This window comes from Culex pipiens, chromosome 1, assembly GCF_016801865.2.
Source record: "Culex pipiens pallens isolate TS chromosome 1, TS_CPP_V2, whole genome shotgun sequence".
NCBI classification, from domain to species: domain Eukaryota; kingdom Metazoa; phylum Arthropoda; class Insecta; order Diptera; family Culicidae; genus Culex; species Culex pipiens.
The window spans coordinates 105,918,241-105,932,730 of NC_068937.1; the positions used below are offsets into that span (position 1 = coordinate 105,918,241).

Here is a 14,490-nt window from a genome sequence, read left to right on the forward strand (position 1 = left end):
CGTTCAAGCGGAATTTCAAGCGGACTTTAAACGGAACGCGTCGACTGGATCATACAACCGGGAGTTTTACTGTAAGATTCTCATGCGCAGACTTTTGTTCATACACGTACAGATACTCAAAGTTTACACTTTCAAAGTGCAGAAATTAATGAAAAAGTTGGCATCTTTTTTTTTTCCTTTGCTATGTCAGAGCACTGACGGCTAAGACCAAAAAGTTGGCATCCTCGTCTGTCATTAAATTAATTTGACTTTTCTGCACCCAGCAGCAGGCGCAGAACGTTTTCGCACGCGAGAAACACTCGTTTTCTGCCTGTTTACAAAAGATTATCCTGGAAGATTATAAAATTGACTTATTGGTAACTTAAATTTGCCAACAGTTGCTGCGGCGGGCAGAAACTTGTTCAGAAATTTCGGCTTGTTGTGAAATACAGGTAGGTCTTAGTAGGATAAAGGAAATCAGCTGTTTGAAAAATCTCTAAAATTATGTAACAAACCCAAAATAGTTCTACCTTCGGCAATAAAAGCATGTTTCCTAACGTGGTTCCTGCATTGAATTTCCCTTTCCAGAAATGGGCAACACCGTTTCCGCGGCCGAGCTGGTCGCTTCCCACATTGTCCACACAGAAGCGGCGGCAACACCAAACTTGCCGACCGGACACCCACCTGTCCACCACGAAGGAAAGTATGCCTCGATTGGGGCCGCCAGTCCTCCGCCGGAATGTCCGATGCACCAGAAGCAGGAGCCGAAGGAGAAGCCAACGCTGATTTCCGAGTGTCCGGTTAAGCACGATGAGTCGGACATCAACCCGCTCAACATGATGCCCCCCATGAATCAGAACCCTGCCCCCGATCAGCCGTTTGCACTGCCCAAGGATCGCCAGGTGTCGTCCATCCCGAAGGTGACCGAGGACGGCAAGCAGGAATTTTGGGTGTACCCAAGTCAGCAGATGTTCTGGAACGCGATGCTGCGCAAGGGCTGGCGCTGGCAAAAGGACGACATCACCCCCAAGGACATGGGCGACATCATCAAGATTCACAACGCCAACAACGAACAGGCCTGGCAGGAGGTGCTCAAATGGGAAGCGTTACACGCCCGCGAGTGTGGCAACCCGAAACTCAAAAGCTTTGGCGGCAAGGCCACGGAATACAGCCCGAGGGCGCGCATTCGCAGCTGGATGGGCTACGAACTGCCCTTCGATCGGCACGACTGGATCGTCGACCGGTGCGGCAAGGATGTGCGATACATTATCGACTACTACGACGGTGGCATGGTGGACGAAAAGTACAAATTTGCCCTGCTCGACGTGAGGCCCGCCATGGATTCGCCCGAAAACGTCTGGGACCGAATGAAGGTCGCTTACATGCGCTGGAAGTTTGAGCTGCAGGGTAAGTTTAAGGAAGACACCAACACCAACTGAATTATGCCCTGCAGGAGAGATAGGTTCGACAAGAAGGAATCGCAATGTCCTTTTAATTACAAAACTTAGAACGACTACACAAATATACCGGAACTTAACTAATTTGATCGTTTAACAATAAAACATGCACACTTATCATCAAAAGCTGTTCAACAACCAAACATAACTGTTTGATTGATCGTAGTGAATCACAGTCCAAAGGAAAAATTTGCTAGTTTAGATTCAACTGGTGTATATCGGGACGACCCCTGGGCTTTGTCATAATGAGTATCATAGGTTTGATGCTTGTTTGGCAAGGAGTAGGGGAAATCTACCCATTTTAATCCTAATAAGCGGTCGTGTTTGAATGATGCTGGATAATCTAGAGTCTCCCTTGAATTTTACTTAAACCAAGTACACCAACGAGTAGAGCAAGTTTTTGTGAACATTTCTGTTTATTTTCACTTTCACTAAAAGTTATTCTATTTCTTTACCAAGCATTTAACAAAAAAAAATTCCCAATGGTATTCTAATCGAGGCGAATGCATTGGGCCACGCCCATTTTTCTAATATCGGCATAGTTCTTTTTTCTTCCAACACTCTGTCGAGTGTTGCCATTTGCGCTGACAGTTCAAACGAACACTCACGAAAAGTGGCATTTATAGGGAAAGTTTCCTGGCATCGCTGGCTGTGCTGCTGGTGGTGTTGACCACCAGCCTTTGTTCTTTTTTGCCTTCGTCTCTCGCTCGGTTTTCTTCAGCCTTCGGTTGGAATGCAAAGTGAAAATTGAAACGTCAAACGACTTGGCGCGTTTGTTTTTTTGATGGCGCTTGCTAATTTATTACATTTTTCGGGATTATTCTTCAAGTGAGTGCCTTACTAATGATCAAAAGAACATGTTGCCGGTAGTTGAAAGCAATTTCATATCTTAAGCGCCGTGAAAAAGTAAGCGAAAGTGAAAAGTTAATTTTGGCGATATTCATTAAGCGTTTGAGGGATTCTCGTGTGTGTCACTGTGTGTGCCAACAAAATGATGAGAAGTGGTCTCGCAAAATACAAATTATGATCAAAAGTGCATTAAATGTGATCTTTTTGGCCAGTAAGTGGCAAACATTTGCGTGCTTACTCGAGGCGGTGCTGTTGCTGGTAAGTTTATAGCCCAAATAGTATTTTTGGAGCTTTAATCGAGCATCAAACTCTCCATATGACGAAGATAGGTGTTTGATTGGAAAGGGTAGATTTCCCCTATGATTTGATCCGATGTGGAATTAAAATCGAAGTTTTCAGTATATTGCTGAAGCTTCCATTTTTACACATAGACATGCTACGCAGTCTCAGGGCTTAATCGATGGCCGGTAAGCTGTCATCGAGACAAAGAGGTTCTCTGATAGTGGAAATATCACATTTCGACGGTAACATTTCAAAAGGCATCATGTACATTTTGACACTTTCTGGGTTATTGCATATTCTGAAAGTACTCCTAATAAGCTACCTCTCCACCAAAAATGAGCAAAAGTTATTTCAGTAAAGTCTGTTTAATCATGATTTTAAATAAAGTAACATAAACAAAATCTCTGCCATCAGCAGTCCCTGTTTATATAGCCCTGTCAACCTGTCAAACAAAAGACTACATGAGCCTCGTGACGAAAAAAAAGCAACATGAACAAAGCGCCATGTACATTCGGCGAAGAAAAACGAATCATAACAAAGCGTCTCCCTCAATGACAGCAGGGTGATATAGACGTTGGTGATTTCAAAAAAAGTTATGTTTGTTTTTCTCAAATAAAATTACGGAAGTAATGTTTTATTGAATTTGGATGATCAAGTATCAATGAAAGCAACGTTTTTCATCGTTTGTTATCATTAGAACATCTTATTTTGCTTTTATATTAAAATGGGAATTGAAAATGGATGCTCAACATTCAAATGCGTTTTTCTCAAAACGCATGGTTTGTACATGATGCTTTTTGAAATGTTGGCGTCGATTTGTACAATGAACCGCTACATATGTGATTTCTCCCTATCTTAATGTGGGTGTCAGGTTAGGATGCGGGTTTTTAAAAATTAAGTTTTTGTAGAATTTAGGATTTTAACTATAAATATCAACTTTTTATACTTAACCTTTAGTTATTTAGGGACAAAATTAGTAATAGTGACTTCAGTAATTCTATCAGAATCGGTGATTTTCATTCAATTAGCATAAAATCCATTCTGATTTGTCAAAATTTCCATAGAGTCTCGATCAATCAATAGTGAAATGATAACGGACTAAATTCGTTGATCTGTAGAACTAACGGTTGTCGGATTATGCTTGTATCGACCATTGTTGCGAATCGAGGATCTACTGGAATTCTGACGATCAAATGGTCGTCTCTTTTTCAATCCACGACTTGTAAAATATGAACTGTTAATCTATTTTTTTTTGTTTTTGGTTTTTTTTTTTAAAGAAGCCAGACAGGTTTTAAAAGAAACGTTCTAGATTTTCTGGCTATTAATTAAAATGTCGGGGGTTTGAGATAAGAGTAGCTTTCGGATAGGTTACTTTAAACCTTGTATTCAATTCAAGTTAGGTAGTTATCCGCAAATGAATATTTGGACTTTTATGAATAATTGAATAATTTGGACTTATGAAAAACACACAACTGTGCATTTATTCTAGAGCCAGATCCATACAGCGTCAGTGTTTATTTGGTCGAAGTTTACTAATTCATTGGCAGATTTGATTCTAGTTGTAATGTACGACAAGACTACTGACGGACGTGACAGGACGAGGGCCCAGTTTAGAGGTTTCAACATCAACAATGTGCGGCTGGATCACCCTTCAAAAAAATAAATAAATAAAGGGTTTATATCGGGACTACAATTCGGCGCTAAAATTTCAAAAAACTTCATGTAGAATTGCTTTGCGTAAGACATAGCGCTAATTGAAATGCTAGCGGTGATTTGCTAGGTAAAAAACTTTGCCGATTGATCTTGGTTGGTCTTACTTGGCTTGCCGTTGAGTTAAGCCAGCTCGTTGCTCGTCCTTCTCCTCTATGCATTTTTCCCACGGAATGTTGTAGACTAGAGAATAACCGAAGCTAGCACCGAAGCGAGGTGGCAGCCGCAACCCTGAGACTAGATATTTGAAGCCCCAAAAACACAGGAATTACCAACAATTTAAAAAGAATAAGGATCCGGAACGAAACGTAACGACATAGACCTACGCACGAAAAGGACACCGATTGGAAGCTCGGAACACGTACGCAGCTGCCCGCAGAGGGACGTGGAGATCGTTATCGGAGATATGATTGACGGCAACGGACCGAAAAGGTGTCGACCATCACAGGCATTGAAAACTCGTTGTAGTCAGGAGATTTTCAGCTGTGCTTTCCAAGGATTCTGGAAGGAAAATTCGCTATTGTTGCTCGAAACAATCAACGCGTTGTGGAAGACTCTAAAATGAGTGCTGTCCGCAAAAATATGCTCGTCGTGGACTTCAGCATCCTCCCAGAGCGTCCCATGCTGGGCATGGTAGAGCGGTTTGTGGAAAAAAGTCAGGGATTAAATCATGATAATATGTGCTAACAACTTTTGATAGGTTTGTCAGATCTCTAATATTTTGAACGTATTGGAAAGGTCTTTACAATACATTTCTAAAAATGTATTACATGGTTTCATACAAAAACCACCCTTTTTATAATCTTCCGGACCTTTGTTAAACTCGTTTTATTAGTATCACTTTTTAAGTTCTTGGCTAAACTTTAAAAAAAAATTATCAACATCCCACCAAACACACAGACAATTGCTCAGAATTTGATTCTGAGTCGATATGTATACGTGAAGGTGGGTCTAGGAAAGCAAATTAAGAAATTTCATTTTTCGAATGATTTTATAGCCCCCCACCTTCCAAACACGCCTTGATCAGCCGAGTAAGTTTATCCGGGAATCCGATATCGTGCATAATCTGCCATAGCATTGAAGTCGATAAAGATGTGATGTGTGGGCACGTTGTTCTCACGACATTTTTCAAGGATCTGTCGAAGACAAAATATTTTATCCGTGGTAGCGCTCGCTCCAGTGAAGCCCCACGAAACTCCTGCATGGGGTGACAGCAGACGGCAGAGGATCTGGAAGACGGTTTTGTAGGCCGCGTTGATAAGCGTGATGCCGCGGTCGTTGCCGCAGTCCAGCTTATCGCCCTTTTTGAAGATGGACACCGACACCGTCCATCCATTCCTCCGGTAGCTTCTCCTCGTTCCAGTTCTGTGTTGCTCTTCAGCTTCACTGTCTCTAGATCAGGCGCCGGGAACTGTTCATCAGCTGTGGGCGCTCCAAGGTTGACTCAGTTCGATTCATCGCCGTTGAAGTGCTGCTTCCACCTATCTAACACCTCGCTCTTGTTTACGATCAGGTTTCCCTCGTTGTTCATGCAAACTTCGCCTCGCGGAATGAAGCCTTTGCTGGAGCAGTTTACCTTCTCCAAAAGAAGGCTCTGGAAGCCAACTGTTTAACGTAGAACTACGTTGATGAACTATGTATATTATTAAAGTATTATTAGTCAAAGCTTTGCTAAATTACAACAACTAAAAGCAACGACGAATTCAACAAACAAGTTTATTGAAGCAGAGAAGAAACGTAGAAAATGTGTACTCATCAGATAAAAGCATAAAAGGGAATTCTTTCCTCCGAAGGAAAAAAAACCCGATGATCTTTATTATGGTTTATTAAGTTTGGCAATTTACACAAAGAAGCTTAGATGTACGTTACTTACCGACTACATTTCTATACTCATACTGCCTTCTGTTTCAGCACATTTTGCTTAATGCGTTATCCGTAATCGTAAATCTTAAACGCTAGTCTTTTTGCTTAAAACCCCCTTAGAATCATTCTTCCAGCGCTCCACTTCTCACGATGCTACACAATTTAAAAATATATATTATTTTAGGGTTTTTGAGAATATCCGCGCCGCACTGTATTCATCCATAATCTTGTCCTCCCATCTCGATAGCATTTCTTGAATAACCATGATTTCATTGTGTTTCTTCCTTCACTGTAAAATCTCCTTCCTTTCCTTTCCCCCCGCGCGCCTCGTTCATTCGTTCGCCGAATGCAGCACAACGTGGGGCCGTATGATCTCCTCAATGTCCATCGGCATCGCCGTATCCGTATCCTTGACGACGTCGTCATCCACCACGACTCCGCCGACGACGGCCGCGTGATGAACGTCCGCATCGACGACCGTCGTTACGAGCTGGTCACTGCCGCTACTGTTCTGCTGGACAAAGTCGACAATCTCCGACGAGGACAGATGCTCGAGCGACGAGCTGTGGCTGCCCGTTGTGACGCCGTCGAGGCCGCCCAGTGCACTGCTGGTGACCACCGTCGAGGTGGGGCCTCCGCCGCCAGTTACGGTGGCATTCGCCAGCGTAACCGAGTGCGTGCTGTTACTGCTGCTGCTGTTACCTCCTGCGAGAGAGAGAGAGAGAGATTGTTGTTAAAGAGTGTTGACTATGGACTAACTATGGACTCTTACCGTGTCCACCGACAGCTGCCGCAATGGTAATGTGCTGCAACTCAACTCCGGCGGCGTGCATGCTTTCTTCATCGCCGTCCGAGGCCATCATCGAGACATCGCTGCCGTTGGCGGGTTTGCCCGAAATCATCCGATCTCGCAGCGACGGTTCGTGGTTGTGCGGATTGCCTACTTCCTTGACCTTCTGGTAGTCCTCGGTAATGTGCAGGATGGCCTGGCAGCCCTTGCGCCCGTTCCAGGCACACTTCCACGACGCGATTCCGTTGCGAATCTTTTGCTGCGTGCGGAAGCGATAACCGTTGAAAATCAGAAACGTCTGATAGCCGTCCTTCGTGACGAGCTGGTAGTGGTGACGCTTCTGGCTGTCCACGTCCACGAGCCAGCCATCGCCGACGAGAATGTCGTTGGAAATCTTCCTTTTGCTCGGTTGATCCTTTGCCTTGCGTTTCTTGCTCGAACTGCTGCCGGAGCTGGTGCCGGCCGTTCCGGCACTCTTACTCGCCGATTGCGGAGAGGTAACAACTGTCTGTTGTTGCGGTTGCTGTTGTTGCTGCTGCTGCTGCTGCTGTTGTTGTTGCTGCGGTTGCGGGGTCAGTTGAGGCTTGGTATCTTGAGGATTATCCGTTACCGATACCGGTAGTCCGTGGTTGTGCTGTCCAATCTCGGCAACGACCTGCGAAACAACACAAAAAACGTCATTAGCCATAAAACCAAGAACCCCACCAGACACCACCCACCTGCACGTTCTCGTCAACCTGGATCATGGCCGGACACTGGATGTCGCTGCCCGAGGCCACGCAAATCCAGATGCCGAGCTGGTCGGGCGATGCGGTAAACAGTTGCTTCTTGAACTCGATGATATTTCCGTTGAGCGGGGCGCCGCCCTCTATGCTGATGCGATGCTCGAGCGTCATCTGCTGGTCGTCGATCGTGGCCAGCTCCTGGCCGACGGCGCTGCTGCCGTTGCTGTTGGCTACCTCCTCCTCCGACGGCATGTTGACCACGTTGTAGATCGCGGTCTGGTCGACGGATTTTCGCTTGTCGCGCAGCAGCGTGTCGTTCTCCTTGCATTTTTCCTTGTAGTCGTAAAATTCCTCGACAGTGGTCACACACTTGGCGCAAATGTACGAATTGTAATCGTCGTCGAATGTGATCTGCGGAAAAGGGAACACATTAGTTAGGTTTAGAAGCACTCGGTCGTGCATGTGCGTTAATTTAATTTGGCAGCATTTTAGACCACTTTTCGACTTGTGGGTTTTGTCCAGATGATTCTGTGCACTCGGTTTCGTATTTTGTAGAATCTATCAGTTGATTCGGAACGGTAAAAAAGTGTTCGTTATGGACGTTTCGTCGTGATCGTCGTCTTCTTCCCCCGTATTTTTGTGTGTTTGTCAACCTTAACAGCCATTACCATTACCCTTCCCTACTAACAAAATCCCAAGTAGAAGTAGCTCTGCTGGCACTAACATTCCTGTCCCATCCCCCCGAGATCTACAAACTGACATGGCGGGCGCCGTTGGTGGCCAACGACTGTTACCAATTCGCACAAACTCTAGTTTTGAGGATCGTGATGTTTATTCTTTGCAGCGCATTCATGCACGATGTTGATAAGGGAAACACGACTAGACAGTTGAAGCATAGAGTGACCAGTCCGAAGAAAAGCCATTTCTTTTTTTTTTTTGGCTCCATCGAGAAATTAAAAGTGAGAGTGTGTGCGTGCAACATGGAGTTAAACCTTTCGAAGTGCCATGGAAAACTTCACAAAAAGTTTAACTCCATGTTGCAGATTTGACAGCTCGATACAGTTATCTACGTGCGCATGTATTGCGTGTACGTACACGAAAAAGATTGGGGTTAAATTTTGTACCGGCCAGTAAAACAAATGGTGAGCTAGTGTGCGTGACATCGGCCTTAGATAACTCTATAAGGTTTGCTGGTAGCAGGCGTGCGATGTACCACAAAGTTGAAACAACAATCAAGAGGCAGTGGTAACTCTGTCTTACTCTTTGGATGAAGCGTAAGATCGGTAGTGCTGATAGGTTATTCCGGTCCTGTTCAGCAACGGAGAAGAGCAACCATGGGTGGTTTCTCATGCTCATTTTAGACCACTCTTCGACTTGAAAAAAGATACAGCGTTCTCAACTGGTCTAAAATGTGACTTTCGAGCGAAAAAGTATCGAATATCTTTTTTTTTTGGAACAACTTAGCACCATACTCTCTCCGGGAAAGTTGTAAGCAACTTTCAGAACAACCAAATATGAATCCGTGAAAATCGGTTTAAATACAGCGTTAGAAAAAGATCGATTTCCTGATCGCGCCACTGTCGAACGAGAACCGAGAGTTTTGCTAAAGGAGCTATTACACTACGGCAAACACACAAACAAACTCGCAATTTTTGACAGTTAGCTAGTTTGCCTGGATTTGTTCGTACAAACGTCAGCCTGCATACATTTTGCCTTGTTTGCGAGTTTGGCAAACTGTCAAACGCGAAAAAGTGCGAGTTTGTTTGTTTGCGGTAGTGTAATGGCTCCTAAGACGCAGAAGCTGGAGTAACACTCGATGAAAAATGAAGTTGACTCTATAGCTGTCGGCCACTATTGCTAGAACCAACCACTAGTGTCTTTCGGACTTCGCCGCCCTGGGATCCAAAGAGTGGTTTGAGTATGGCACGAAGCGAAGGCGACCCATGTTTACACTTAGAAATTTAGAGCGCCCGCGGCGGGAATCGAACCTGCAACCTCTGGATTGTGAGTCCGTGGCGCGGTCCGATTGATCCACGCGGGACAACACATTATGGAAAGTTCGCCAAAAACGAAGATCTGCGGAAGACGCCCATAATGTGGACGATTTCACCGAAAACACCATAGGGCCATGACCCTAAGATACCCCAGCTTAAAACCAATGCGTTTCCCATGTGGTGTGTAAAAATTGCTTTAATAGCGGCGATCATTGCTCACGATTTTTTTTTTTTTTTAAATAAATTTCGTTTTTATTTTTGTTTTTCGGGGCAAGCGTCCTCCCCAAGTCAATTCAAGTCCGGTCTCTTATCTAGCTGCGTTGCCAGACGAAGGTAAGCTCGCCGAAGCCCCTCTGGAGGCCCTGCTGGTGCCATATGGAAGCAACCATCTACGCAGCGGCATCGAGCGCCATTGGGTACGTGGACCGAGTTCGGCGGAACGGATGGGTTCGACCAGGAATGTCAGACTCTTCCGGGATAAGAAGCGCCGCTTGGAAGAGTTTGAGTGCCAGGACATGGAACAGCTGTATCGCTCCAACGCGTAAGTTCTACAAGAAACTCAGTCAATCCCGGAACGGCTTCATGTCGCGAGGCGAAATTTGCCGGGGATATGGACGGAGGAATCTTGATGGACGAGCGCGAGGTGATCGAAAGGTGGAAACAGCACTTCGACGTGCACCTGAACGGCCCAGATGAAGAGTACCAGGGCGAAGAGGGGCACGACGCCAGCGGTATGGTGGACGACGGGGACGAGCTACCACTCACGATGAGGGAAACTAAGGATGCCATCAAGAAGCTGAAGAACGGACAAGTTGGCGACCTTGTACCATCTGATAGTCAAAATCTGGGACACAGACTAGCTACCGGAGAAGTTGAAAGTTGAAAGAGAGGGAAGGGAAACAAGTTAGAATGTGAGAACTATCACTATTCTCAACGCGGCCTACAAAGTGCTGTCTCAGATTATCTTATTTCGTCTTTCGGAGCGAGCAAAGGATTTTGTTGGTAACATTAACATTAATACCCTTCCCTCTGATTAATATCTGCTCTAAAATGCAGTTTTTTAAATTTTGAATTTTTGCCGTTAAAGAAAAAAAGGTTCTCATCTTCCTTGTGGAAATCCACTTCAAATTTTTCGAAAAATATTTTTGTTTGTTTAGGCTGGTACAAATTTAATTTAGAGTTTTTGTCTCCCCCTTCAAAGTTGGCCGAAAAATCAATGCCCCCCCTCTCGACCCTAAAAGCTCTGATCGTTAGAAAATTAAGAAGTTATTTTTTGTGGTATTCCCCTACTCTGATTAATTTTACAGTGTTTTTAAATTTAATGCCAGCAAATTAAGAAAAAAAAGAACTTGGCAAAACTCATATGGTATTTATTTAAAAATAGCAATACTTTTCCAAATTTACTTGATTTTGAATTGTATTGTACTAAGAAATATGTTCCGAATCTTAAAAGTTTAACAAAAAAATAGTAATAATAATAAGCCCAGTGCCAAAATTTTATTTAGCTTTTTACTTACAAAGTACTAGCATTAAGTGGTTCAATTTGTATGAACCATTTTGATTCCTCAAAAACATCAAACATTTCCTCATGTTTATCTTTTAGCATTCAGGCTAATTTAGCATTCGCAAAAGGTACAACAATACTCACGGCCACGGTGACGCAGTCCATAATCTTGATGAGCAGAGATTCGTTGTCGTTGCCCGCCCCCGGGAAGATCTCGTACAGCTCGACGCCCTGCGTGAAGCAGAGCCGACAGAAAGGCAGATCCTGAATCTGCAGCTGCTCCATCGCTGCTTGGTTTGTTTGTTTGTGTTGTTGTTGTTGCTGCTACTACCTTCGTCGTCCCGTTATACTGTCGCGGGCGGGACGGAAGGTGAAGAGAGGGGAAAACGTCCCGGAATTCCAGCTAAAGATACACTCGCACAAAACGCTTCTGGACGGTTCCGCCCAATCTGATTGCGTCACTTCCTGGTCACACGATCTGACTCCGGTGGCAGCTCCCAGGGTCGATGCCCTTTTGGACGAGGCCCGCTCTAGAGCGCCCTGGCCTAGCCTAGCTGGCAAGCAATAACTCTCCACCACCAAAATGACTACACGACAGTCAAGTAAAGCTAGGCCACACGAAGGCAGTGGTGGCAATACGATGACGACGAAGAAGAAGGGCGATGAGATGTGTGGAGAAGAAAAAAAAACGCGAGGCTTTCAAGGTTCTCTTTGCTCCAGCTCGCCACTGCAAATCGCAAATGCCGAGGAGGCCTCGCGAGAAAGTACAAAGCGATCTCTCCAGAAAGAAGGCAACTAAAAACTTCCCAACTAATCGCTGCTGCTACTTTTGAATTCACTATTTTTCCCAGCGCCCCGGACGAAGGGGCCAACCAATTCCAATTCACTACTGCTGCTCCGCCACTTCCCTTCTCCCGTACTCCATCGACGACGGCGGCGGGGCGGTCTTCCCGGAACCCGTTTCTCCACAAAACTGATACCACCCACCGCGGCCAATCTATCGATTGTGCACTTCACTGTTTACAAACAGTGAAAAAGCTGTCAAAAACACTATTGTTCCGCGCGGACGACGGCGCCTGCTTTGGTGGCTTCACTTTTTTTTCCTCGTCCTCCTCCTGCGAGGGATGCTTGGACTTGCTTGTTGGCTGCTGCTCCGTTCTCTTCCGTCGTCGTCGTCGTTGAGAGGTTCTTTTTCATTCACTCTTGTGGCGATCGCAACCACCAAAAAGCAAGCGCACCTTTTTCGCGTTTTCTGTCGGCGAATGAATGACAGCGGGCGAAAAGTGCGCGGGCTGCCATGACAGTACACGGTTATGCGACATGACTCGTGTTTGGGTTATATTTTACCAGACCAGATCTTAAAGCGGTTTACGCACTTCGGAAGGAACTGTTCAAGAAAAATTTCAAATGGGCAGCAGCGGCAGCGAAAGCAAGCCAGAGAGGGTGAAGAAAAGCCCCTAGAAATCATTCACTCTCCTTTGTTCTGCTGTTTGTAAAGTCATTTCTTGACCCCTTCACGGCGTGTTTTCTGGCCAACCTTAAGGAGAAAAAATTGTCATCGCCTTGTTATAGGACGTTATCAAAAAACTAACTTAATCCACCTATGTGGTTGGTGCCTTCCTCACTCTTTTCCAACAATGGGTGATATGTGATATGATGGGTTTGGACACAAATTTCGTCTAATTTCTCAGGGCTCATAAGTGGCATCTTAAGTAGTCATAGCTTGAGACAGGGTTGCCAGATCTTCAATGTTTTAGACTCGTTGGAAAGGTCTTTTGATTATCTAACCAACGATGGGTCGGATGATGGATTCGGACATTGTTTACATACCTTTAAGTGAGATCCGGCTAACAAAAAAGTACATTAATGTCACTTAAGTGGTCATAGCTTAAGACAGGGTTGCCAGATCTTTAATGTTTTAGACTCGTTGGAAAGGTCTTTCGATTACCTAACCAACGATGGGTCGGATGATGGATCCGGACATTGTTTACATACATTTAAGTGAGATCCGGCTACAAAAAAGTACATAAATAGTACTTAAGTGGTCAGAACTCGAGACAGGGTTGCCAGATCTTTAATGTTTTACACTCGTTGGAAAGGTCTTTTGATTATCTAACCAACGATGGGTCGGATGATGGATCCGGACATTTTTTACATGCATTTAAGTGAGATCAGGCTACAAAAAAATACATTAATGTCACATAAGTGGTCATAGCTTAAGACAGGGTTGCCAGATCTTTAATGTTTTAGACTCGTTGGAAAGGTCTTTCGATTACCTAACCAACGATGGGTCGGATGATGGATCCGGACATTGTTTACATACATTTAAGTGAGATCCGGCTACAAAAAAGTACATAAATAGTACTTAAGTGGTCAGAACTCGAGACAGGGTTGCCAGATCGTCAATGTTTTAGACTCGTTGGAAAGGTCTTTTGATTATCTAACCAACGACGGGTCGGATGATGGATCCGGACATTGTTTACATGCATTTAAGTGAGATCAGGCTACAAAAAAGTACATAAATATCACTTAAGTGGTTATAACTCGAGACAGGGTTGCCAGATTATCAATGTTTTGGACTCGTTGGAAAGGTCTTTCAATTACCTAACTAACGATGATGATATTTGGTGCGATTTCCTGCCATTTATTCAACTTCCGAAAATATGCGAAAACACATTTTTATACATAACTTTTGAACTATTTATCGAAACTTCAAAAAATTCAATAGCACCGTATGGGACCCTGAACCAAGTCGAATGCGACTGGTTTGGTCAAAATCGGTTCAGGGGGGGGGGGGGGGGGGGGGGGGGGGGGGGGGGGGGGGGGGGGGGGGGGGGGGGGGGGGGGGGGGGGGGGGGGGGGGGGGGGGGGGGGGGGGGGGGGGGGGGGGGGGGGGGGGGGGGGGGGGGGGGGGGGGGGGGGGGGGGGGGGGGGGGGGGGGGGGGGGGGGGGGGGGGGGGGGGGGGGGGGGGGGGGGGGGGGGGGGGGGGGGGGGGGGGGGGGGGGGGGGGGGGGGGGGGGGGGGGGGGGGGGGGGGGGGGGGGGGGGGGGGGGGGGGGGGGGGGGGCGGGGGGCGGGGGGGGGGGGGGGGGGGGGGGGGGGGGGGGGGGGGGGGGGGGGGGGGGGGGGGGGGGGGGGGGGGGGGGGGTGGGGGGGGGGGGGGGGGGGGGTGGGGGGGGGGGGGGGGGGGGGGGGGGGGGGGGGGGGGGGGGGGGGGGGGGGGGGGGGGGGGGGGGGGGGGGGGGGGGGGGGGGTGGGGGGGGGGGGGAGGATTATAGCCTTACCTCAGTGAGGAAGGCAAAACCGACGACACGACAAGCCACTCGACTCCAAAAAG

At 46.3% G+C, this 14,490-nt stretch overlaps 2 protein-coding genes across 2 annotated transcripts; one reads left to right on the forward strand and one right to left on the reverse strand.

Moving 5' to 3' along the window:
* The first annotated feature begins 246 nt into the window (after nucleotides 1–246).
* LOC120426701 (holocytochrome c-type synthase) lies at nucleotides 247–1,584 on the forward strand. Its single transcript, XM_039591481.2, has 2 exons — nucleotides 247–431; nucleotides 568–1,584. The coding sequence occupies exon 2, from the start codon at nucleotides 570–572 to the stop codon at nucleotides 1,416–1,418; it is 849 nt and encodes a 282-aa protein (XP_039447415.1). The 5' UTR covers nucleotides 247–431; nucleotides 568–569; the 3' UTR covers nucleotides 1,419–1,584.
* Nucleotides 1,585–6,084: 4,500 nt separating this feature from the next.
* LOC120426690 (uncharacterized) lies at nucleotides 6,085–12,394 on the reverse strand. The gene is made up of 4 exons (XM_039591466.2): nucleotides 11,298–12,394; nucleotides 7,650–8,066; nucleotides 6,913–7,585; nucleotides 6,085–6,845 (listed from the first exon to the last, which is right to left on the reverse strand). Exons 1-4 carry the CDS (start codon nucleotides 11,436–11,438, stop codon nucleotides 6,472–6,474), a joined length of 1,605 nt encoding a protein of 534 aa, XP_039447400.1. The 5' UTR covers nucleotides 11,439–12,394; the 3' UTR covers nucleotides 6,085–6,471.
* Between the last annotated feature and the right edge of the window lie 2,096 nt (nucleotides 12,395–14,490).

Excerpts from the sequence above, each read along its gene's own strand:
- LOC120426701 (XM_039591481.2), top strand. The coding sequence starts at position 570 with ATGGGCAACACCGTTTCCGCGGCCGAGCTGGTCGCTTCCCACATTGTC.
- LOC120426690 (XM_039591466.2), bottom strand. The coding sequence starts at position 11,438 with ATGGAGCAGCTGCAGATTCAGGATCTGCCTTTCTGTCGGCTCTGCTTC. Across the intron at positions 8,067-11,297 it reads TGGACTGCGTCACCGTGGCC|ATCACATTCGACGACGATTA; the intron begins GTGAGTATTGTT and ends CCTTTTCCGCAG. Across the intron at positions 6,846-6,912 it reads GGCAGCTGTCGGTGGACACG|GAGGTAACAGCAGCAGCAGT; the intron begins GTAAGAGTCCAT and ends TCTCTCTCGCAG.